Source organism: Helicoverpa zea, chromosome 26 (genome assembly GCF_022581195.2).
Source record: "Helicoverpa zea isolate HzStark_Cry1AcR chromosome 26, ilHelZeax1.1, whole genome shotgun sequence".
NCBI classification, from domain to species: domain Eukaryota; kingdom Metazoa; phylum Arthropoda; class Insecta; order Lepidoptera; family Noctuidae; genus Helicoverpa; species Helicoverpa zea.
This window is the reverse complement of record NC_061477.1, coordinates 3,427,123-3,454,272: the sequence shown is the minus strand read 5'-3', so window position 1 is coordinate 3,454,272 and position 27,150 is coordinate 3,427,123. Positions and strand designations below refer to the sequence as shown.

The 27,150-nt window shown below is 32.0% G+C and overlaps 1 protein-coding gene across 2 annotated transcripts; it reads right to left on the bottom strand.

The window, feature by feature from the left end:
* Window positions 1–718: 718 nt before the first annotated feature.
* LOC124643064 (GTP cyclohydrolase 1) lies at window positions 719–26,359 on the bottom strand. 2 transcript variants are annotated; one of them, XM_047181905.1, is made up of 7 exons: window positions 13,319–13,425; window positions 5,914–6,176; window positions 4,205–4,312; window positions 3,850–3,951; window positions 3,448–3,613; window positions 2,482–2,598; window positions 719–1,814 (listed from the first exon to the last, which is right to left on the bottom strand). In XM_047181905.1, the coding sequence occupies exons 2-7, from the start codon at window positions 6,164–6,166 to the stop codon at window positions 1,685–1,687; spliced, it is 876 nt and encodes a 291-aa protein (XP_047037861.1). In that variant the 5' UTR covers window positions 6,167–6,176; window positions 13,319–13,425; the 3' UTR covers window positions 719–1,684. The 2 variants fall into 2 exon arrangements, with proteins under 2 accessions (XP_047037861.1, XP_047037862.1); XM_047181906.1 differs by lacking the exons at window positions 5,914–6,176; window positions 13,319–13,425 and adding an exon at window positions 26,026–26,359.
* Between the last annotated feature and the right edge of the window lie 791 nt (window positions 26,360–27,150).

The following is a 27,150-nucleotide window of genomic DNA, read 5'->3' as shown; positions in this document are numbered from 1 at the left end:
TGTTTGAATAACACTTGGTGTTCATCTATCGTACATTTCACAGGGTTTTATCTGGAGCAAACCTTTTCCTGCTTTTACAGCGCGACATGAGAGTCAATTCCATTCCTTTTTCTTGCTTGCCAATTTACATATTTACTTTCTGTGGTGTTTCTTATTGTGTGTATATTTGACTGTGACTATTATGTGCGTACAATGTATTATCTGAAGTTTTTGCGAAACTACGTCGGCGTCGGCTGTCAGTCTAATTAAGAGACTGGCTATATAACCCAATACCGTTTGGTAAGATAGGTTATAAGTATTTAAATCATTGTATGGTGATACTTGAATGATAAATTTGTATTCATGCTAACATAGGTAAGAGTGATGAATAATATTTGATAAATCTATAATAATACGGTAAAGAGGTAAGTTTGTACGAAAAGCGTAATTTCGGACATAGCTAAAGAAAGGCAACTTCTTAAACACTGACTTGCATGTTTTCTTTTCTTCAAGAGCAGTTTTTTCGGCAAAAGCTATATTTAGGAAGCTATATTGTTTTTGTTTTTTAATTATAATTTTTGTATTTTAATGTGGTATACATTATAGTTATTGGTTCCAATACATATAAACAGTTAAAATAAAAACTATGAATTGAGGTAAATGATGTATCGAAAATAAATGAGTATCTTTTTTTGATGATCTGGGTAAAGTGTAAAGAGGTGTGCAATAAAAAGCATAATTAACTTAAAATAAAAAACATTTATTTATAAAATCATGATATAGTTAAAACATATCAAAAATTCGTACATTCACATTTTAAGGCAACTTCATCGGCTCTTAGCTTTTTTATTAACTACTAAAAACGAATAAAATAAAATATTTTACAAAAATGTCAAACATCAGCCATATTATGCTTGAGATTTTTGTTCAAATTAAACTAATCGGTCCAAAAAACGTTCAACAATTTTCATAAATTATTTTAATAATATTTTTTGTACTAAATCTCTTATTAAAATATAATTTTATTTTGGAAAATGTGATAAGTTTGGGCAATATATATTTTGTTATCACATTCCCCACTAAAATATAAATTTAAATTAATAAATATTGTTTTGTCATTATTTTATTGTCATGTATATTTTTATTTGAAATTAGAATGGTGCTATTTAATTATTACAAAAAATAATTAAAGAATAAACTAAATAAAATAAAGAGATGCAAAAAATATTAAATTATGCTATTAAACTAAGGCAGTATTGTTTGTCTATTTTGAGAAATTAATACCTATTTTCGTTGTAGTAAATACTGTTGTAGCAGTTTATTGAATGTTTTTTGAGTTTTTTTTTTGCAAATGAAAGAAAAATTATGAAAAAGGAACGAAAGTATAAGCTGCTTTGTTACATTAAATTGTTCTTTAGTAATTATAAATTACTATAATAGAGCAATAAAAAGCAATAACTTAATTAGATAACTTATTAAATAAACCACGGTTTAAGTTGGACGTCCGTAATATTTTTTTCCCGAAAACTCAACAAAAAACATCAATTTTTACATGAAAGACAAAAACAAGAAAAAACAGTAAAAAATTAGAGATTCAAAAATAGAAAAAAAATGCATAAAAGCAAAGAAATCAGCAAAAAAATCTTGAGAAAATTATAAAAAAATATTATGGACGATGCAACTTGAGTAAATGATGATCTCGCTCTCACTTGGAGTGCACGAGGTTAAGGAACTCCTCCCTCGTCTTGGGGTCATCACGGAACACTCCCAACATGGTGGAGGTGACTGTCTTACTGTTGATCTTCTGAACTCCTCGCATAACCATGCACATGTGCCTGGAAGAAGATAAAAAATATGATTAAAGCACAACATCAATGCACGAAAAAAACATGGGTATAAGTGTCGCCATCTAGCGAGACTGTTTGGAATTAAAACATAGACAGTAGCGACCTCTACTCGTTTGTCGGCAAACTAGACAATCAGTATGCTAGCAGGCATTTCCTAATTCAGTAGTAGCGACATCTAGATATTTTGTGGTACATTGACACGGTGAATATTGATCCGTGCATCATATATTTTGGCATACTTAGGTATTTACATCCGCGCGCATTCAACAAGGTCTAAAACCTACTAGACCACTAGCAAGAGATAAGATCTAGATCTAATGGTGGGTTAGGAAATAACCAGACATTATTAGGTAAGTCTCAAGAACTACTGGAACAATTTGAAAACATATTTCAGACTAGACTACATTTTACCTTGGTACGTGGAGTAAATCCCAAACATCTTTCAGAGTTAGAAAGCCCATTTATCGAGGTAGACTATAGACTATTCTCTATCTAGGTGTGCGGAGTACTCACGCAGGTGAAAACGCTGGCATAGCTAGTAAGGATATAGTCAGATAGGCAGCCACTCCTTGTAAAATACTGGTACCCAGCCGAATCCGGTAAGACTGGAAGCCGACCCCAACAGGAGATGATGAGCTAGTAAGGGTATACTTACACTCCTTCGATGACGACAGCAACACCAGCTGGGCGGACGGCCTGAGTAACAGCCACCGCAATTTGCTTGGTCAAACGCTCCTGGACTTGGAGACGGCGGGAGAAGATCTCTACGATCCTGGAATTTAGAAAAAAAGTAATAAGATTTTTGGCTTCATGTAAATCAATTACAAGAGTGGAAAAATAAGACTTCATAACTACGTACAACGGTTTGTGATCGGTTGAATTCGTAAAAGTTGTGATGAAATGACATTGATTTGCAACAACAATAACTTGAAACTGTTTGGGAAATATTAACCCCAGATTAGGTTTTCAATGTGTCAGTCAGTTTTTTAGTTTTGCTTAAATCTCAAGCATTAATATAGAAAAGTTTGACATATACGGCATTGATTTTATAAACACAGCTAAAAGGGCTGCAGATCTTATTTGTTTATTATCCATTAGCCGTTGAAGTGTACTTATTTCTTTGACGTGGATATTTGTTTATTTGTACACATTTAACTAGATACCACTTAATATCATGCAGTTTGTTTCTTGAAGCTATTTGAGGTGGCTTCATTATAATATTACTGTCACCCACTTTCCCACACAACTTTCCTAGTGGGACACACTTTGCGGGTGTATTATTAGCAAAATACCTAGCTGATGATTGATTGCAGAACTTGAAACCTTTAGGATTAGACGATAAAGCACATTATGGTGACTTTAGTAGAAGACTAGCATTAAATTTATACTAATATTGTAAAGCTGAAGAGTTTGTTCGTTTGCCTGAACACGCTAATCATATTTGGACGCTGATTTGAAAGAAACATTGTATGTTAGATAGCCCATTTATTGAGGAAGGCTTTAGGCTACTTTTTATTCGGTTTCGTGCAAAGGTTGATGAAACGCTCGCAGAAGCTAGTACTTACTAAGTTGATGAAGATGAGTTCTTTAAATGAGTAACTATATGGCAATGATTCCTCACCTAGCCAGCTTGCTCAACCCAAGGATCTTGCCCTGAGGCAGGTAGCCAATGGACACCTTGCCGTAGAAGGGCACCAAGTGATGCTCGCACATGGAGAACATTTCAATGTCCTTGACCACGACCATCTCATCGGTGTCTTCATCGAATATGGCGTTGTTCAGGACCTCTGAAATTGCAAAGTTTGGTATGTTAAGTAGTGCTTCAGAATCAGCCTTTTTAATAAATCTCTTTATGTCTCAGTCGGGTAAAAGGTAAAGTTTATTGATCATCCCGAAATGGAATCCTATCAAAATGGTTCTTAAGGTTCATTAATTGCAGACAAAACGAATAACTAAAGTCTTGGAAACATTTTCTCCACTAATCTCATCATGATCATAATCAATGTGTTTTGTTCGTACATACCTTCAAGGCTCTGGTCGTAACCCTTGGTGAAGAAGAGCATAGCTTTGGCAGCACGCTCAGGAGTCTTCAGCAGACCTTCCCTCTCTGGGTCCTCTCCAAGACCTGAAGGTGAAGAAAATATTAATATGTTTACTGTAATATAAAAGCTTTTGTAGTTTTTCAAGTCAAGACAATAATTTCAATTTGTTGGCTCTAAGAGACATTGCATCTCAAAAATCATATGAAATACTGGTGTCACTAAGTATTGAAGAGCCTAACCGTTTCTTCGTAGCATCATTTCTAATTAAAGACCATTTTAGATTACAGTCTACTACTAAAATTACACGAAAAGACTGGTCTTTTGGTCTATTCTTACCTGTCAACAGGAGTCTGTAAGAGTTGGCCATGTCGGGGAGAAGTGCCTCCCTGGTGGGGGGCCTGTGGTCCAACTCCAAATCATGGTGGAATGTGCAGTTCTCGTGGCCTGTGAACAAGAGACATGGATTATTAGAAAAATATCATAGACTTCTGGTGTTACAAGATCATCATTTGCATCTATAGAGGTTTTGTCTTCTATTGAATGATTAATAATATTTATTTCCAATAATTCATCATCCTAATCAGCCTTATTATCGTCCCACTGCTGGGCACAAGCCTCTTCTCACACAGAGAAGGATTGGGTGCTAATCACTAACGTACTAAATGCGAGTTGGTTTGAATGAATAAATTGTTATTAATCATTAAATGGAAGAAATAGTTTTTTTTTTATTTTCGTGTACTTGAATCCATTGTTATGTATAAAAACTTTCCATTAAATTATAACATTAAGTTTGTCATTTGATTCTGTAGAATTTTTTATAATAGTAGTCAATAAGCGTAACCTGTGAGATAGTTTAAATAACTTATAGGAGTTTTAAATCCATGTCAAATAAGTATTTTTTTAAAGATTTCAAATACATATAAATCGTAATATTTTTAAGAATGCAGATGAGACAGCAATTTTCAATAAGCATTACGCAACATTATTTTGAAGTTGCACACTATTTTTTTGCAGACTGTACCATTTAATTAGAATCATAAAACAAACATTGGATGTTGCAATAATTCCGTGTAGTTGCGTGTTCATGAAGTATTAGATTTGTTGTTATAAAAAAATGAATTGAAGCCCACCTTGAATGGAGATTGTTCAAAAATATAACAGTAAAAGTTGTACAGAAAAGTTAATACGTAAGTCACACACAAGTTAATATTTAGGCACATCAACATATACTAATATAAAATAGACGGAATATTTTTTGTGTATTTTACCCTTTAGGGTCTGAACCTTCTCTGTTAGGATGCTAATCTTTCCCGAGTTACATAGGCTATATTTTGTCCAGGTATGGGAAGAAGTTCTCCCAGGACGCAAGGTAACCGCGGGAAACCACATTAATATTGGTACCAAACACCCAAAAATCAAAATCATTGGAAAAACCTAGTCCTGAGACAAAGTCTCTCAGCCTTCAGAATCAAGATCATTTATTTAAGTTTTACCTTGAAGTTAACAAATGAACATCACGTGTGTGTGTTTATTTGTTTACTAGACTGTTACAAGTAAACTCAAGAACAATACACATAGAGTTTATAGTGCAAATGTTTTTGAGAAGCCGTGTAACCTTTGTTTGCTAATTTTGAACGAGGTTGACGAAGGTTATTTTCAAAGTTTGATAAATGCTGATTAATATTGAACTGATTAGTTAAGTTAGTATGAGTTTAACTTAAACTTAGGGCTATCAAGCATGTTATATCCGTAAGAAGTGCTTAATATCCTGGATAATAATATCCCGGAATAAATCTAAGCCAAATCAGAACTTTAACAAAGTCAGTAAGACATTTTTGCCATGGCATTGGCTCCCAAAATGAATACAAGAAACGCCATAAAGGGGCTCAGAAACCGGCCATACGTCAATCAATAGGAACGAAAACAGTAAAATAAATAACCGGTATACCTAGGTATATATGTAATGTTAAATAACGTTGTAAAATCCTGCAAAAAAAAACAACATAGGTACATAACATATAGGTGTATTGTCCAAATATACAAACCAGGGGTAGTAGAAGTTCTAGGTGTCATGGGCGTTCCAGGTACCTCCAACTCACTCTCAGCATCAGTCAAATGGAAACTCTTTAGTGCCTCAGGAGCCTTCTTATATTTACTCACAAAGGATCCCTTGATTGGTCCATCTCCATTCTCTTTCTCCTCAGAAATAGAGTTTCTGACAGACCTTGAACTCACTCTTCTAATCAGAGACGAAGGAGGTACGATAGGGTCTGAATCCTTTCCGTTAACAGCAGCCATTTTGTTTTAACTAAAAATTCGTATTTCGAAATTTAAATTCAGAATTACTGTTCTTTTTTCGAATTTGAAATACGACCGTTTTGTGCGAATGTTGGTAAGATACTGAGTGAATTTAATTGTAAGGCAAATAACCTTAGGTTATCTATTTTAAATTGTGACTTAATTTATTACTGTGATAACCCCTGCCTCCATATATCATTTCGTTATTAAATGAAATTGTTATTTCATCAGTAATAACTATATTTCCGTGTAAACAGTTTTTTTTATAAAACTGGCAAAATATTTTTTTGGGTTCACTTTCGGTTTAAAATATTTTTCGATTTTGAGATCCAAAAATAAACTGCTGTTTAAATGACATTACTGTTTTAGTTAATGCAATTTGTGAAATATATGTTTATTAGTTTTTAAGAGTATCAATGTGATTTAAGGGTTCCGCATATCCATTTCATTACTAAAACTTGAATTTCGAAAACGCAAATTCCGAAAAAAATATACCGAAGAAACTACGCAATTTTAAATGTATAAGGTTTCAAATATCACTCAAGTATTGCAAACTAATACTTTTAATTCGTTCAGAAAACAATGTAATGAATAAAATTGCATTGAATGCAGTAACTAAGTCAAAGTGCATTGCCATAGTCACGCGCTAAAAGTATTTAAGTACCATTATGCAATAATTGCTTAAGAAATGACGTCGGTCTTATGACTATGCAAATGTTTGTCACCAATATTGGGAGACGCATTTGGTTTGAATGTGACTGTGGATGTTGGGCAAATGGTTGGCCGATTGTTGGCTAGGTAATATAAGCGAAGCATTTTTTAGAAGTTAGTATAAAATCAGCTAAGTTGAGTTTTACTAAAACATGAATGGTTTAATAACTCGCACTTTAGGAATAAGATAAATATTTATAAAATGGCTTTTGAAAACCAAAGTAAATACATTTTTCCTGTCATCTATGCTACTATAATAAAGAGGAAGAATGTTTTTATGTTCTTGTACCCTAAAGGCTCCGAAACTACTACACTGATATGAGTCTTTCACTATTGGCCACTAAAGTAAAGTTATAAAGCCACTATTCGACTTCCTAACATACGCTATATTTTATCACGGTATGGTAAGAAGTTACCCCGAGACGCGGGTGAAACCGCGGGAAAGCAACTAGTACTTAAATAAGTTAAAACAATTAAAGCACAATGCTTTCGGTTTTTCAAATATCCTCTAAGGAACTCTAGAGCTGAGATATTAATCTGATATCGAAAAACCGGTAACGACCGGTATTTTGATATGCAACCTTGTTACGTTTTCGGTTCGTTTACCTACATATGAAAGTTGAGGTCGCAATCAAGGTTTCCTTCCTAGTAAAGTGCGGTTTTTTAGTTTCCGGTTTTTGTATTGTTACGGTTATTGGAGTATTGTTAAAAAGCTCTTTATTGACGTAAAAGCTTACATAAAATTACTTTGATCTTCATCAATCGTTAGTCGAAATTCGGAGACTAGAAGGTCTGACAACCAATATTACTTACAACTAGATTCAAGAGTTTAGATTTATTTATTAAACAGATGGTCAGCTGACTAAAACATAGTTAGGAAAGGTCTAAACAGATGATGATGACACATTTGCTATAGATCGACTTCTGCCAAGAACTATTAATAAGTTTATGTTAAAGAATCAAGTTGAGATGTGTAAAAGTAAGAGTGACGTTATGAGATGAAATAGATAGTTTGATAGCAATCCCAAAATAAACAAATAAATTCAAGAGAAATCAGCGAATCAACAATAAAAGAACGAAAGTGGTGGTTTACGTGATTAACCTAAAAATTGATGTAAACGACGGTTTATATTAATTTAAATTCTTGACATGTTTCGAATACCTCGCCATCAGATTATAGAAGTTCAAACGAGATGGTCTAGATAGATCTTTAAGAAGGGATTTCTCTTGTTTTAATCTTTAAATAAATATAAATAAAAAGTGAATTTGTCTGTCATCTACATAGTGATATATAAAGCTGTAGATTTTTTTTTGGTTGATCGTGCTAATCTCTGGAACTACTGGACTGAATAGAAAACTTGTTTCGATAGCTCCGGTGTATGGGGTAGAACGCATGTAAATTGAAAATATAAAAATATCTTTTGTAAAGATATTACATGATCGAGCACTAATTTAGGAAGGTTATTCCTTATACCCCTCCTTATAGGTTACATGTGTTTTAGCGCAGTCGGGTAAAGCTAAATGCTGTTATCGCTAATATTTGGTGTTTTAACTGGTTTTAAATGTTTTAACTTTAATGGTAGGTATAACTATTATCAGTCCAGCCATTTAACATGACAACGTAAAAGACAAACACACTCGACATGATTATAACTTAGCATGACATAGCAATTTGAAAAATTAACATCTTTCGTTAATTTTTTTGACGATGTTATGTCATTATGAACAAAAATCATTTTGAAATCATTATGACTTACTAAGAATTCTATCAATTAGCTTTAAAACAAAATAAATGAACTAAGAATCATTTGCGAGGATATAATTGTGTAAATCATTAGATTTGTGCATGTAAATACTGGGTAACGAATGATTTAATAAATGAGGTTCCGTATGTGATTAGGATATCTATGTCATTGGAGTGAATCATTATCTAATTTATTCAAACTATTAGATTTTAAAAACTCGTTCATTTTTGTTAATTAGAATTAGCGAGAAAATCACTTGCTTTAGACTTCAAAGTTTCCCGAAACAATTAAAGTCAAAATAGGCAATCAAACTAAAAATTTGGTTCAATGTCAAAATAAGCTATCTAAGAAAGCAGTTAGGTACGTTATAATTGTTGTCAGAAATTATTAGAAGTTTAAATAATATCTTTTTATAACTATACCTAACCATTTTATGTATTAAAAACTGCATAAATGCATAATGAAACTTAGAAATAAAATGCCAAAGATGGACACCAAAGACTGTTATTTCCACGTGCAACCAATTCAAAGCTTCTGTTACTCTTGTGAACTTTATAAACGGATAAATTAACCAGCTTTTATTGTTAAGCCGGCTTTCACTAGCGGTTTAAATGCAGTTACTTTGTAGTAGCTTAACTGAATTGTAGTACTTTGATATCAGTAAAGGATTTGAAAATAGTTTTTATTACGTAGGTTTAATTGTACTATAGATAAATAAAGTTTTGTATTTGAGTTTTAAAAACCAAATTGATTTTTATGTGACGATAAGGTACAGTGATAGATTATAGCATAGAGAAAAAAAAGTGATCGTTTTTATCTCGGGGCGCGTTAGATTTAAAAAAATAAATGTAAATTTATGTGAAGTAGACAGTTTAATAATAATTGAAAGACCTGTTACACTAAGATGTCCTTAACACACTTAAGAAAATATAGTAAATTAATCATTGTCGTGATGTGACAACTAGTTGTGATTATAGAAATCATGGTAAAGCTGTTTCCCGCGGATTTACCGACATCCCGAGAGTATAACTTCACGTAGAACGATAAGTACTTAATTATCCTACTAACTTTTCATTGGATTCATATAATCGTGAAATAAAATAGATAAATAAGGTCTAACAATACAGACAACCTAACTTTTTGTCTATGGATCCCTAAAACGATTTGTCATCTGTCATTTTTCAAAAGTTTTTGTCGACTTTTATAAATCAACACAATGCATATTAAAGTAAAGTTATATGTAAATAAAAACTTGCAATTTACAATATAATATGTTTTTTCTCACGTTAAATATGAATTTAAAGTAGCAGTTAATTTATGCAGGATATAAAATAGGATTTATATTTTGTTCCGTTGTCTGTGACTGATTTTAAAATTAGAACTGATTAATCATGGCGTTTTACCGGGAAAATTGTTACAGATAATCAAGTTCTTTTTTCATAGATTATCATATTTGATTAGTTAAGGATAATATGTTCAGATAGGTTATTAACCTTATGGAAAAAGGAAAACATAGGCCATTACCCTTTTTATTAATACAAATTTAAATGGAAAAAATGAAGATGGTACGATATTCTGTCTTTGGAAACAAAAATAACGACAAATTATGGGAATTGTTGTGCATTTTAAAGAAAAATTAAGTTAAAGTTTCGTAACCGAACATTGGGCAGACGTTTCAAACTATAAATTTTTTACAGTATCAAAATTTGCCCACACAAATTCCCCTTCACTTAAAATAACAGACGGTATTAATAACAATAATTAAATGTATAGTTCTAACGGTAGTTAACGTCCTTGCTGCAAAAGTGAACGCGTGTCCTTAAACTGCTGAGTACCGTTAGTGCAAAAAATCTGGATTTTTTAAGTTAAAATATGTACTATTTATCTCCCGAGCCTTTTCCAACTATGTTGGGGATGGCTTCCAATCTATCCAGATGCAGTTCAGTACCAGTGTTTTACAAGGAGCGACCGCCTATCTGACCTCCTCAACCTAGTTACCTGGCAACCCAGTAACTGAAGGTAAGACTGGTTTTGAGACTTACTGGCTTTTGACGATCGAGGACAATGACAGTCGGGACCTACAGTTTATCGTGCTCTCCTAGTAATAGTAGGTACTATTTATAAAAGGTTGTAATACTGTAATTTCGTAAAAGAATAGTTGTTTTTTCTCCCTTTACAAGTCTCGAAGTTTTGTTTAACAAAACTTTCGGGGCTTCGGTCAGAGAAATTCAATTTTATTTTATTTTATTTATTTGGGACAAAAAACAGTTACATGCTTAGCTTAATACAAACAGATCCTTATGTTTACATATTATTCTACGAAAATACACATAATTGCATGCAAAACAGTGTTATTATACATGTAACCCACACTATTGTCCACGAATTAATAAAGAAATTCAGTAGAAAAAAACAAACATACAGTGTGCATCACAAAAAAAAATTAAATTGAAGACTGTTATGAAGATCAGATACAGAAAGGTAAAAAAAACTAAAATATCTTATGTAGTTAATAACTCTACTGCTTTTGCCTTAAAACTATTTTTGGAAAGAGTAAAAATGTCAAGCTCCATAAAATGAGTATTGTACGCGTCAACGAGGCGACGGAGAGGCATGCGTACCCCAGCGTTAGTTCTGCACGAATTTGTGTGGAATAGTCGAGGCACACGTACCCCACGAAGCATGACGGACCTAGGTACTGTATAATTTAAACTATTTGATAAATCAATACAGTCGAATCTATTGTTGCATATGCCATATAGCATCATTACACCTAGAAGAAGCCGTCTAGATTCCAAACTAAGAACTTTATAACGTGTCAGTAATTGTTCATAGGAGGCTCTAGGACGATAACATTTAAAATTCATAGTACGTAAATACTTTTTTTGGACAATTTCTAGCCTATCCTTGTACTTATCATATAAAGGATTCCAGATTTGAACGGCGTATTCTAATTGCGAGCGAACCAGGGTTTTATATAATAATAAGAATGTAGATGGTCGTACAAAGTTACAAGAAAATCTCATCACCAGTCCATACATCCGAAAGGCTTTTTTCACTATATTATCAATATGAGTATCAAAATGTAGACGACAGTCAAGAGTAACACCTAAGTCGCGGACGGATTGGACTTCATTTAGACTTATGTTCAATTTGAATCGAAATCAACACGTTTTGTTTAGTTCGGAGCTATATTTAGTTCAAATCAATATTTCTATTACTTCGGCATACCAATCAAATACGCAAAAAAGAAATTGTTTTAGGATCGATGTCGTCAATAAAAATAACGTAATATCGAAATTGTAACGTAATTGTAATAAATATTAAGGGTATGTCAACAAATAGGGATTTCCTTTGAACTATAATAATAATTTTAGCTCTGTACCCAAAGCCGACCCCAACATAGTTAAAAGGGCTAGGAAGATGATGATGATGATGACCCATAATGTTTGACAAGGATGAAATATTATAGGATGGTTGTAACGTTATAAGGGTTATGTCGTCTAATTTGGGAAAATGTGAGAATAACATCATTATCTTATATGTACTAACCCTATGTAGGTTTAGGTTCAAATTGAACTCCTTCTGAATTATCACATTTACGCAAATTAAAATGCCAATTATGAATAACAATAGCTACAAAAACAACCCACTATATAATTTTTTTACGTTTTTCATTCTGAAGTAAAACAAAAACCAAACAAAATTAAAAGAAAACAATACGTTTGGAAATATTGACTCAACAATTATAAAAATAGTTATAAATATGACTAACTATTATAGTCAATATTCTGACCTTACCGATAATTGCATAAACCGCGATTTTCGTTAACTGCAACTTTGGACGCACCAGTTAGGTTAGTCATCAATAATAATAAAACAGAAACTATATTTTATCTTTGAGACCCTAATTAATTAAAATATGTAAACCTTGATTAAAAATATTTTATCTAAATTTTGGGTGCTCAATCAAAGTTTTATTTCTAGCACAATTAGTTTACCTTTTCATGTTTATTGTTTTATTATTTACGGTTTATTGTAAAAACCGATATTATAAATATCATAATGGAAATCGTAATGGTGAGAAATTTTGTTTGGTTTTTTCCATAACACAAAAACTGAGCTGATTTTTCGCTTGCACACTATATATAAACATGCTCTACTATAATAGTCAATATTTTTACTTTTACTAAAAGATTAATAACGAAGAAGAAAACACTGAAAATATCAATGTTTCCATACGCCTCTGCTTGTGCCAAAAGGGCAAATGTCACGTCAATATTTAGTGCATAAAAAGATAACTTCTGATGGAAACTAGCACTGCAGATTAATCTTCAAGATAACATTCCAATTACACACAAATCATTATGAATGAAAACGTAACCCAAACAATCCTTGGGCGATTATAATCGTTCTTATCACGCAATTGTTTATCGATAAAAACCATTATGCAGTTAAAATTAACTAAACATTACAGCCTAGGTCAACTTCTGACCTAGGTTCTACCGGAACCGGAACGATATAAAAAGTAAATCACATTGATATCTCGTGACAAATCGCGATATATTACAATCATGAAGGCAAACTACTATTTGTTTTTATCACAAACGAAACGCACGTTTAAAAAAAAACACAAAAAAAACAGCACAAAAAGGTCGTATTTTAAATTGGAAATATTTCTGTTGTCTCTACTTACGGTTTCGCGGTTTTTTTAATAACACAAAAACACGGAAAATAAATACAAAATTTCGTGTGAACGAGGTATCGCGACACGGGTCTATGGCTGACTGACTGTCTCACATTCAACAGATGTTATTTGTACTTCAGCTGCGAATACTACGCATGCGTCAAAACTTGGGAATCGATAATTGCTGTGAATGAGTGTAGGTATCGATATTTTGAGTCAGATTTTTGATGAATCGATTTAAACATCGTTTTTAATCGTATCGAAGAGGTTTTGATGATATCGAAAATAATGTAATTTTCAGTAAAATAGATTTTACGTAATTAAATTGTTAATAAATAGAGCTTTTTATAATAATATTTAGTTCAACCTTTTTCTATTTATATTGCGTTAAGAAAACTTTAATTTGAATACATTTACATATAAAAATAATACGTGGGCATGACCTCGGGCAAAGTTTTAGATTTTCTAAGAATGTAACTACCCTATTCTCTCACCCTTTTAGTAAATGATAAATTGACCTAGTTTTGTGAATTGTAAATAGTAGATAGGTACATATTATATATCTTGTGCAAGGGGCAGAGTAGGTTTGTAAAAAAGGTTTTTATCAAAAGTTAATAATATAATCCACATAAAGAATGCTATTATATTCCTTTCATTAGAAAAAAAATCTTCTAACTTTAATATTTTGTGTTTTTGTGTGACCTAATTGTTTTACCACCACTACATCAAACTCATATAGGTTAGTTGAAAAAATGCACATTGTATTATAACTAAAATATTTCCATAACTAATCGATTATAATATACATAATTATAAAAGATTCCGTTGTTCCAATAAAAAATACACTAAATATCGATATAACATCAAGTTTCTATGTATTCGATAAAATTAACATAAATTCACCAATACCGGTAGTCGATATACATAAAATGTGGTTATCGACATGTAGATATGTGACAACACTAGTCTTCAGCCGCGGTTTTATTCGCGTCTTGCAAGATACATTTCACGAATTTGATTAAAAAGTACCCTTTAGTTTTCTTTGATAAATAGGCTATATAATACTGAAATGTATTTTTTTAAACATGCTAGTTTTCGCTCAAATTATCGCGTTGAAACAAACAAATTCTTTAGCTTTAAAATATGTACATATTTGTAAAGATTACAATGAAAGTCTGACTAGAATTGATGAGCTGTTTAACAACAGAAAATTCGGGCTTATTATCTACAGATGTTCAAGAGATTGGGGCGTCCACGGCCGATTTCGGCTACGGCGGCTGTTCTCATATAAAGGAGATCAGCCAGCTGCGCAAGACATATTATAGTGCACGTGCATTTGCGCAGACACAGGTGCACTCCCTATTCCTTCACTCTGATAACCTGATGGGACGGCAATCCGTCACGACCGGAAAGAGATCAGGCGCAGGACCGACATTTACGTGCTCTCCGATGCACGGGTGAATCAATCACCAACTTCCAGACTACGGGCTGCTTTGTGAAAGTTTAAGAAAACCCACAAAGCGATTTCGCCAAGAGATAATCCCGTACGTACATGCAGACAATTTGAAAATAACATTATTACCACAGAACATCCGTTGGACTTTGAATCAAGTAGATATTTTATTTGAAGATTGCTTCCTAAATTCGTGGAGGTCGATACATACATTTTTTGTCGCAATTACTTACATAGTAACTAAATTTATTTCTGGGAATTAAGAGTATTTTTCCTTATATTAATTACCCCTTATTTAAGTAAAGGTTAAAATAAATACCAACATAAGGTAGTGTGTATTATAAATCTGAGTTGTTTGTTGAGTTGAACGGTTAAATCTCTGGAATTACCAGTCCGTTTTGAGAAATTATTTTTCAGTGTTAGATAGCCCATTTCTGAAGAAAGCTATGGATTACTTTTGACTGGGTACGGTAAGTAGTTTTTGTAAGACATGGACAAAACTGCGAGAGAAAGCTGGTTATAAAATTAATGTATATCTCGTGCAAGCACAGTGCAGTATGATCATATCTATAGATTGGCGTAAAGGATAATAAGTACCTATACGTAAATGATAATACTTATGATTAATGTACGTTTTAAAACCCATTATACAATGTTGTCGTAGGTCTGTTTTATCTTAATATAACAAAGCGGAAACATTTTTTGGTTTGTTTGTACCCAAAAGTCTCCGAAACTACTGAATCAATTTGAAAAAATCTTTCACTGTATGAAAGTTACACTATCCCCAAAGAATATGACTACATTTTATCCGGTTACGGGAAGAGCTTCCCTCGGATAAACTCGCGGGAAAACAGTTATTTATAAAATTGCACAATATTAAAGGAAAGTATTAAAAAATAATGATGAAATATTAAGGCAACTTTACGATCATTAGATAATTAATAAGCACATAATAGTTAAGACAGTAATTAGTGTAGTAAAGTAATTAACTTAAGAGTTGCGTTTAGACCAATAGTTTCACAATAATTTTAAGAAGCACAATGAGTTAGGGCTGCGGGACTGTTCGAAGAAGTTACCGCGGCCCTGGTACATAAAAGGCTTACGACGGAACACGACGATCTAAACTACCTCCCTTATAACTTTCAGCTTAAGCGGTTCACCCATTCTTGAGTTAAGTTGTAACAAACACGACTTTACGATATTGAGAAATGCTATTTTTTTTAAGTGAAAATTTTATTTAATTTTACACTGTTGGCGATAAAAACCCAGTAACCAACAAAAATAATAGATATATTGCCAAAGAAAGTAAAAAAAAACCGTAGATATTTTATTTTGTTAATAATACAAATACATATACTTCTAGTCACGTAGTCGTGGTGGCCTAGTGGGTAAAGAACCAACCTCTCGAGTATGAGGGTGTGGGTTCGATTCCAGGTCAGGCAAGTACCAATGCATCTTTTCTAAGTTTGTATGTACTTTCTAAGTATATCTTAGACACCAATGGCTGATAAAAAGGTGAAGGAAAACATCTTGAGGAAACCTGGACTATAGTCTGAAATCACCAACCCGCATTGAGCAAGCGTGGTGATTAATGCTCAATCCTTCTCCGTGTGAGAGGAGGCCTGTGCCCAGCAGTGGGACGATAAAAAGGCTGTAACAGTTATTTATATACTTCTACGTCATCGAAAAATTGTCACGTTATGCTTACTCACGTTTTAAAAAACAATGTTTGATTTTACCAACATTTGTTTAATGAGTCATGTGAGGTAAAATACAAAACACATGATAACCTGATCGTCAAGAAAATGTTTGCGAAAGTTATACGTCATTGATGTTCTCAATATTACTGCAATTTTGCTGTCGTCATCATTATTACAAGAATATGATACGAGCTTCTGCTCGCGGTTTCACCCGCGTTCCGAGATAACTTTTTTACGTACCCAGATATAAAGTAGCCAGCTACAGTAAATAGATATTAATATAAAATACATATGTATAATCCTGGCAAAGTTATAAATTACCAGCAGTTTTCCCGCGGTTTCACTCGCGTCCCGTGAGGACTTCAATATAGACTAGGGTCTCTAAGGCAAGTTAGCTTCCCAACAGTGAAAGCATTTTCCGAATCAGTTTAATAACTTCGCAACCGGTACAAACAAACGAACAAAAATGCTTCTTCTTTATTATATAAATATAGATAGTCCAGTGTTTATATTATATTGTGAAATGCATTTTTGTCATAAACAAACAAAATTCACGTGTTACTGTCATACGTCTTATGTAACCTACATATTTAGCAAAATAGCAAAAAAATAAAATATGATTATATGTTTTTTTGCAACGTCTTGTATCAAGCAAAATGCAAGCAGTAAGTAGGTATTATTTTATGATTTAAATGATTACCTATGTTTTTCTACACCTATTGATGTCATTGACCAACAGTGAAGGAAAACAACATGAGAAAAACAGACGTTGCAAAAAGCCTATAATCGCCTAATAGTCATGAATAGGTTACTATAATAATTGTTTCGTAACCAGAAACGTAGATCTGTATCAACTAAGTACCATAATAAAGGCTGCTATTGTTTTTATTTTTTATAAATTACCTACTAGGTATGTACTTTATCTAAGATAAAAGTAGTTAGTTCTAAAAGAGCCAGCAATCAACCAAAATTTTTACCTAGGTATATGTTAACGAGAATAGATTTTTCACAATGTTTTTGCTCAGTTTTTAAGATGACCTAAATATAATATTCTATCTTAATTTTATTTTATACACTAATTTGTAATGACTCATAGATTTCAAATCATTCAGCATGTCTGTTTAATAATTAATACCCTAATGAAAACAGTCACAAATCTGATCTCTGGAAAGACCCAACAGAAAAACCTCGACAGGTACTTTACAATACTTAAAGACGTAAGATGAAAACCACAAACACTTTAATTTCAGTAATTAATGAAAAACATCGACAATAAAACGTGACCGATGACGTTTAAAAACAATGACGAATCTGTCATTTCGCGCGCAAATAGACGTCACATTTTGACAGCTGTCAATGTCATGCACTCTTAAATAAATATGGCGGCTTATTGTGAACATTAATTAGTATTAATTTACGGGTTTATTTTAAATGGGATTTTCAAGGCAACTGAGTCATATTTGAGTGATAAATGTCTCCTGAGATTTGCATAGTGGGGTAAAAACCCCGGTTAGTTATATATTTGCGGTAAATTACCTGCGTTTCAATTTCTGTAGTAAATTCTTTGAAGTTGTTAATTTCTTTGAAGTTGTTCCTCTTATTTTGTTAAATTCTAACAGTTTTTTATTTAATTTGAACAAATAGTAAATGAATGACTATGCTATTAAGTGTAAACTGAATAAATAAAAGTGTAATTAGTATATTTTTTGTACATCTAAAAATCTGTAATGCCTTTAAATCACGTATAAAAAAATATAAATAAGAACATCCTCCTTTTTGACAAGTCGCTTAAATGCAAAAGACTATAACGAACAGGAAACATACAAAAAAGTATCTCTTACGTACTTTCTACAACATGATTACTATCGTCATCACGTCTTTATCCTTTCATGGCAAAAATCCCCATAGCAACTTATCCTTATAACATCAGAGACAAAATCTAGACAGACTCAAAGGTAAAAGGAAACCGGTTATGACTGGTTACACTCTCATCGAGGGATATTCCGTATGCGACTGTAATTTTCCCGAGATGTGAAATTCGTTTACCTGGTTCTATCAGTCATCAGTAGACGTATTGTAGTGTTGTCAACGAAAGTTTTGATAAATTATTTTTAATATGTTTATCTATGCAAATATATGATATAGACGAAATATTTTTTTGTCCGTTTGTTTGTTCCCTAACGGCACCAAAGCTGAACCGATTTAAAAAATGCTCTCACTATTGGGAGTTACATTATTCCCGACTTTATTTTATCCCGGGATGAGCTGTAGTTCCGACGGGATGCGGGTGAAACCGAGGGAAAACGGCTGATACTTTATAATTAACTATGAAATGTATTAACTGTGAAAACGTGACATGTGAAAAATGCGTATGAAGTAAAATAATGTTACTAAAAATAGGCAAGTACATATAAAAATATATATAAATACATGTATGTATATAGGTCAGTAGAGCTAGAGGCATACTCAGCCACTAGTTTGCACAAAGGTTCAAAGAATTCAAGTGTTCTTAAATGTAATTTTATACGAATAGGGATTACTGTAGGATGGCTATGTAAAAAGTATTTTTAGGGATCGTCTAACATGAGAATATAAGGAGAAAAGAAAAAAAATGAATACTAATGTTATAAAACTGTTTGTATTTTTGCTTGAACGTACAAATCTCTTCTTGTCCAATTTAAAAAAATCTTTCAGTGTTAGATAGAACATTTATCGAGGGAAGCTATAGGCTACATTTTATACGGGTTCGTGCAGAAGTTCCCATGGGATGCGGGTGGAATCGCGCAAAAACGGCTAGTATTATATAAAGTACAAAGAACAAATATACGAGATACTTTTTGCGAAATGTGTACCTACATGGAATATTTAGCAGAAAAATCATGCGTTATTTCTCCTAAAACTTTTATATACAATTCTCTATAAATAAACACACATGTATCAATGAAACAAATGATTTTATAAATACAATTTACAGTCGCCATTGCCTTGCATTTCGGCAATCAATTGAATTGACAAGGTTTTTATTAAAATAACCTTGGCCAAGACATTGACTGACCGAGTGGCAACACTTTTTAACAGGTAACATTATAATGTAAGAAAAAAACCTGTTTCGTGTTACGTAGTTTTGTTGTTATGCAGTAAACCTTTCGTTTTATCAATTCGGAAGTAGTCATTTGTAACTGACTTAAAAAAGGAAATATGTAACTAGTTTTTTTTGTTGTTACTAACTTGTAAGATTTTAACTGTTTCGTAAGATTTTAACTGTTTCGTAAATGACCGTTTTCCTCCGATTTCACCCATGTCCCATGGAAACTACGAGCCGTTAGGGTACAAACAATAATATGTTTTCTCTTCATTATAATTAGTATAGTTAATGGTGTACTGTTGTTTATTATTGTTTGAATTGTGAAATATATTAAGTGAATTTATTACAGTAAAACAATATAAACTTATTGAATTAAACCCCCGGGATATTCTAAGCCTTCTTTGATTTAACTCTTTTCATGGTTGCATTCTCGTGCGTCACTTATATTCAAATATTTAAATGTATATTAGTTATATGACCTACATTATTATGCTTGGTCCATTAAACACAGTTTAACCAAAATAAGTTTAACACAAATTAATAAATTAAAAGTAATTATATGATACGATGTAAATAGAATATAGAGGGTACGATGGGGTTGATATATCCTTGTGACTAAAAACCCCGAATAAAAAATAAATACAAAAAAAATATTAAACACTATCAATAAAATTGATTCGGTTTATACATATAGTTTGGTATTGATTATCTTTAAGGCTTTAAAATTACTAACAATTTATGGATCGCTTAGTTATCCGAAATAAACAATTTATTATTTATTATTATTACTTAAAAAAATACGTTCCCTTCCATAAACAAAAAAATACAAAAAGAACTTGATTGTCCTTAAAATCCATATAATATCATGGTCATCCTAATGTTAAATGTGCAAGTGAGCGTGAAGAGGGTGAGTGTCGGCTAGTTTCAGATAAGCTCCTGAAAGATGGGCTGTATGTGGACTGTCTATGTGTGTATAAATATGTATGCTTGTTTGAATGTGTGTGTGCACGAGGACTGGGTAACTGTGTATGTGTGTATCTTAATGTATGTGTGAGTGTGTGTGTGTGTGTGTGTACGATAAATCTTTGTCTAGTCTCTTGGATGGCACTGTCAACAAGGCGATAGAGGGATTTAAGATAAATGTTTTTTTACTCTATTTTTGTTTGAATATAGACTTTCTCTGTTTGTCAGATATACTCTGCCTAGCCTTTTCCCTAAAACGTATTAAATAGAATTAATATATTTTATGTTTTCCGCTTACAATGAAAGAAAATCGCTTATAAGGCTTCCAAAATATGATTAGATTTTTAATTTATTTCTGTGTCTAAGTCGATTATACTTACAAAAAAAAACATACTAATACCCGAATTGACGCCTCTTCCTTTTTGGGAAGTCGGTTAAATTTTTATGACTTATTGTATTTTTGTACTTACTATATTTCGAAATGGCACAATCCAATTGTATTCACACTTATAGGTTAAAAACCGCTAACCAATATGTTGTAATATCAGTATTATTAACACCTATATGGTGTAAAATTACTCTTACAAGTAATATAAAACTCACGGTTAACCGATCACCGCAAAGAGGTTATTGTTCTTATTGAGATAACTTTGTTCATATAATTTGAACTCCTTATCTGTCGAGCCTTTTCGAAAATACGTTGGAGATGGTATTTTATCTCATCTGATGCAGAGTTTAACCTTTTCAATGTTATTTAAATTAATATGTTATGTATTAAAAACTGAACTGTAACTGACTGGAATGCCATTTGTAAGGTTACGGGTTTGATTCTTACGGCCAGTTCCTTCATCAAAAGTTAAAGTAATGTCTAAAGTAAAAGTAACGGTCAAATACGTTTTTTCAAGGCTAAAGTGACAGCAAAACTAATAGAAAAATTGAATTTGACCGTTACATTTACTTTAGACATTACTTTGACTTTTACTTTGGTTTTAACTTTTGATGAAGAAACTGGCTGTTAGTAACTTAGTTTATCAACCTCAATTCTTCTACAGAAATGCTTGGTAGGTAACCTATGGGATTTTTATATATTTTAGTTATCAATGTCTCTGAGTGGAAAGTCGTGGTGGCCTAGTGGGTAAAGGACCAATCTCTCAAGTATGAGGGCGCGGGTTCGATCCCAGGTCAGGCAAGTACCAATGCAACTTTTCTAAGTCTGTATGTACTTTCTAAGTAAACCATTGGCTGTGTTTCGGATGGCACGTTAAACTGTAGGTCCCGGCTGTCATTGAACATCCGTGGCAGTCGTTACGGGTAGTCAGAAGCCAGTAAGTCTGACACCAGTCTAACCAAGGGGTATCGGGTTGCCCGGGTAACTGGGTTGAGGAGGTCAGATAGGTAGTCGCTTCTTGTAAAGCACTGGTACTCAGCTGAATCCGGTTAGACTGGAAGCCGACCCCAACATGATTGGGAAAAAGGCTCGGAGGATGATGAGGATGGATGTCTCTGAGTGGGGAGGTAACTTTACTTGACATTAATTATAATTCAATGTACCAAGCACATAATTGACAAAGATGTTTTTGATAGGTATACCTAAATGATTATTTTGCAACTTTTGTTGGTGAATATGCAAAATTAGGCCAATAACATTTAACTAAAATAGCGTTATAAACAAAAAAAAAATGTCGTTTGGAGCAATGGTTAAGTGATTAGCAGTGGTTCATTGTTTTACAGGTTCTATTCAGATTGTGTAAAAATATTCTTTGGTATCAGTTTTTTTTTGTTATATGGATAAATAAACGATATTGTAAAGTTATATTGAATGCTATAAACGCAATTAACACTAATAGTTTCAACGGATTATTAAATTATGTTGCAGTGACCATCTATACTATTATTGTATAAAGAGGAAACATTTTTTTTGTTTGTTTGTACCTTAAAAGCTCCGAAACTACTGAACCTATTTGAAAAAATATTTCCCTGTTGGAAAACTGAACTGTTCCCGAGTAACATAGGCTATATTTTATCCCGGTACGAGCATTTGTTCCCACGGGACGAAAACACTTAAAGATATATATGGTGATAATGTAGGTATTCTAACTGAATTGCTATATTAAAGAATGTAAGTAAGTTATGTAACTTTGGCAATGAATTAAAATCATGGCAATGAATGAATCATTGGAGCAAATAATGCATAAAGTACGGCAAGGTCATTGTTATTAGTCTAATATACAGCCTGATTTTTATCGTTATGTTAAACCAAAGTTAAGATACATAATGCAGATTTTTATTCGTAAAAAATAGCGCTCAGGTTGAAATTAAATGTTTTTTCGATTTTCGTATTAAAGTTATATTTAAATCAACTCTTCGTGGCAGTCGAGTGAAAAGGAACTCAAACGATACGATTTTTTAATTTGTTTTAAATCTAATAATTAATATTTTCTTCAAACACTAAATGCTTATAAAAAAAATATATTTATATATTTTTTTCTATTGTCCCTATCGAAAAACACCTTAAGGTTGTGTTTTAATAGATTCTACCCTAAAAACCAACTACGACCAGTTGCAAAAAAATGAATTTTGTCCTACAAATCCAAAACATATGGTCACCAAACAAGTTAATTGTTCACGTTAATCATCAGTTAACCTTGGGTTTACTAGACCGTGTCGCGTGGCGCTACTAACTAGCCGGAAAATAGCTTATCATGCAAAGATTTGTTTCAACACGATGTTTTTAAACTGTAATTAATATAACCTAGAACTAAACTCAAAATAGATATAGGTAAGGTCTTTATTCTCCAGTGAACAATACACTAAAAATATCATCATCTGCCTAGCCTTACCCAACTATCCTTGGGTCGGCTTCCAGTCATATCGGATGCAGCTTTCCAGTCATATCTGACCTTCTCAACCTAGTGACCCGGGTAAGCCATGATTCCTAAGTAAGACTGGTTGTCAGACTAACTAGCTTTTGACTACCCGTAACGACTACCAAAGATACCTATTCAAATTACAGCTAAAAAGATGATACTGGATACAGTTTAAAGAATTCTGTAAATTACTCAAAATTTTAGCATTTTTTTGTAAAATCAGAGAAATAGGACCCTTGATTTCAGTAATAAACTCATTAAAAAAATCAAAAATATTATCTCAAGTTCTAAATAAAATATTTTGCCTCAAAACATAAAGAAGACGATAAGATTTTTTTTTTCAGTTAAAACTGGTTGATAACTATTTATTTTTTAGAAGTAAACATATTGATAACAACTTATCAATTATTATAACATTATTTTATTATAAGCATAATATAGTAAATGCCTAGTAATTTAGTTAATTGACTCTTGATAGCAACAAAATGGAGATTAAAAATAAAAATATTTGTTTTTACATAAGTTCAAGTGATTTTGATTATGTTGACCTTTTGGAACAAAATATTTTATTTCCTCTTTAAGATAAGTTGGTATTTTTCATGTTTTTTTCAATAAACATGTGGGCTAAGTGATACCTATTAAATATTTTGAGTGTATTAGGTTAAAATGGCTGACAAATTTTTAGTTTTTTTTTTTTTGTGAAATATTTAAAATTGACCGCTGGAACTTTTTGAAAATTTTTGAACCTTCTTTTTGAAAATAATAAGACCACGAAACTAAAGCATGGATTATAATATGCATACCTAACATGGTTTAGTATCAGTTATAGGTGAGTCGTATTCATTTAATATGTAAATCTTACAGGATGATGGGATTTAGAAATAATGAGAAAACTGATTTAATGATAACGAAAAAATGACGTGTTTTCTAAATGTTTCAGATGATAAAAGTACCAATGACCCTCTTATATTGCTGATAGTAAACAAAATAGTAATTTTGAAAATTCTTATCTTTCATGAACTTTGACCGCTTTTTGAGGTATACGTTTTTTTTAAAACGTCATAGTAAAAAAAAAACTTATGCAAAGCGAACGTTTTTTCGTGAATGATTGTAAAAAAAACGTATTATCTAACACGAGCCCTGGTGATTATGATGTAATTATTTCTGAATTGTAGAGGTGAATGTCAAAGGCAATTAATTTACTAGGTAGTTGATATAATTTTTTATCGAGAACGGAGCATTCATTTGAATGAGATTTGAATGGGTTAATTAATTACCTACATTAATATAGTTTTTTTTTGTTTGAGGATTTTTTTCTTTATTAATGACATGACGGGTTAATTATAAACTTTTTTTTCAGAATTTGGTACATTTCATAACTTTTTAAGAGTTTTATTTTCAACAAAAGCATTAACTTATTTTTTTTCAACTTATTTTATAATCTGTCTCATTATAAACCCGGATATTTTTCTATATTATTATGTCTTAAATATACAGGATAAACCATAATCCATGAGACTACATCCTGTATATCAACTATGGAAATATTTATGATCGAGAAGTACCGATCGATTGCCAACTAATCATTATTCTTGATCGATTACACTAGGATATACAATGATTATAATTCCAATGAGTAATTAAAAATTACTTTGTTTTAAACGGATTTAATCTTGTTATTGTTGCTTTGTTATATTAGAAGTTTCTTTATAACTGCTACTTATTTAGAGAATAACAACTCAATTTTTTTATTATTTTTTTTTAATAAAAAAATAACCATCAATATTGTAAATAAATCACCACGAGAAAATAAATAAAAAGAAAATTAAGAAAATCATTGTCACCCTATTTATTTTTTAACAAAACTTTTTTATAAAAAATATTTTCTTTTTTATCTAGTATTTGAATAAATACAGTAGCACATGTGTAATAATTTCTTGATGAACCACAATAATTAGTAAGTACAATACTAGACACGTGGTTTAAGAATGAACTAATCTTACGTACATTGTAATCCAATCGGACACGCTCAGAATATCTGGACGCACGTGATTGGTGCTCGTGGCAGCTATATATTGTATCAGGACTAATTTTGGATAAAGTTGTACCTAAAGTTGAGTACTAAAACCTTATTGGTGAGACAATAGTTAGCCAACTTCTTAAAAAGAAGGAGGTTGGCAATTCGAGCGCGTTTATTCTTTGACAAAATCAAAGCATGTTACATGTCTGGGTTCAGGCTTAAAGCCTTTTTTTATAGTTCAAGAAAAACCGTAAATTATCTGAAATTAATTAGTAACAATTTTATTGTAACTAAAATATTAATTAATGATTCACATTCGCAGAAAGGCAACGTGTTAATATTAAACTAATGTAAATTTTCTTTTGGTGATGAAAACTCGATACTAAAAAAATACACTGAACATTATTTTGTTAGTAATGTAAAGTAGGCACTAATGTTACAACAAATTAGTACCTTATTCGGATAAAATCCTAATTCATTATGAACACGCAACTTTATGTATTAACCCATAATATTCATTCAATAAAATAGATTCTAGTAGGTACACGACAAACAATACTATAATATTTTCCTTAAAACGATCAGTATAACGGAGTTAAATAATAATGAAATAAAAAGAAAAACTCACTGTTGCCGTTCTCGGTCTTCTTTTTGGCCACAATAACTCCATTGTTTTCGATGGTGGTAGAAACTCCGTTAAGCTCCCTCATTTTCACGAATTAAAAAAATAAATTTAAAAAAGGAAGGACTGATTCGCGCGTTTTCAAACGTCACTTTGACACTTCGCTTTGGCGCCAACTGGTGCAACTACGTTATACAGCCAAGGTAATCGCGATCGATAAAAAAGGAGAACGGTTATAATTGTTTGATTCTTAAAGGACTAGGCTGTGAATTATTAAAAATTTACAGCGGAGCTGTGGTTTCGACAACGACGTATGCAGAAATGATCGCTGTGACTCCAAAGTTTCTTATATTTATACAAAAAATACGACGTTTTATGCTACAGTTAACGTTGTGTAAGCCAGCAGTGTTAACTGTCCGTTTTGTTGATATTACAGTTTTTTTATTACACAATATATTTTTTTTATTGCGCCATACTTATCTTGGCTAATTAATAGAGTAGCGCTAGATGGTTTTAAGTTTTTAATATAATATTTTTATCTTGGCCTTTGTTCCCAGGCGGGAGATAAAGTGACACGCGAGTCTAAACGTGATTGGTTTAACATATCGATATCGACCGACATGGAATAAGAAGGCACTGTATCCGCATCTTTGTGAGAATAACAATCTAGATTATAATATGTCTAGAATTAATCATCATCTGCCTAGACATTTCCCAACTATGTTGAGGACGGCTTCCAGTCTTGACTTTCCAGACTGAATGCAGCTGAGTACCAGTGTTTTACAAGAAGCAACTGTCTATCTAACCTCCTCAACCCAGTGACCTGGGCAACCTAATAATCCTAGGTAAGATAATACTTATATGAAGTTCCATAAAATAAACATATTCTTCTACGCAAGGAAGATGGATACATTTTTGAGATCAATCTAGGAATGTTTTTCTGTAGGATTTTTGTAGCGTTTATGGTAAACAAAACGTAGTCCATGTCAAAATGATGGCTTCTATAATGCTTAGTATAATATTAATTTATATTTTATTTATATATTGAAAGTAATAAATAAAATATTGTTACAGGCGGTATTTGACGGATTTGACTGTTTATGGATTATTTAAAAAGAAATTACCTTTTTT

What these genes read in the sequence shown, in the direction of transcription:
- LOC124643064 (XM_047181905.1), bottom strand. Translation starts at nt 6,166, where the DNA reads ATGGCTGCTGTTAACGGAAAGGATTCAGACCCTATCGTACCTCCTTCG. An exon ending in TTACGACCAGAGCCTTGAAG is followed by an intron (nt 3,614 to 3,849) that starts GTATGTACGAAC and finishes TTGCAATTTCAG; the next exon opens with AGGTCCTGAACAACGCCATA. An exon ending in GGGTTGAGCAAGCTGGCTAG is followed by an intron (nt 2,599 to 3,447) that starts GTGAGGAATCAT and finishes TCTAAATTCCAG; the next exon opens with GATCGTAGAGATCTTCTCCC.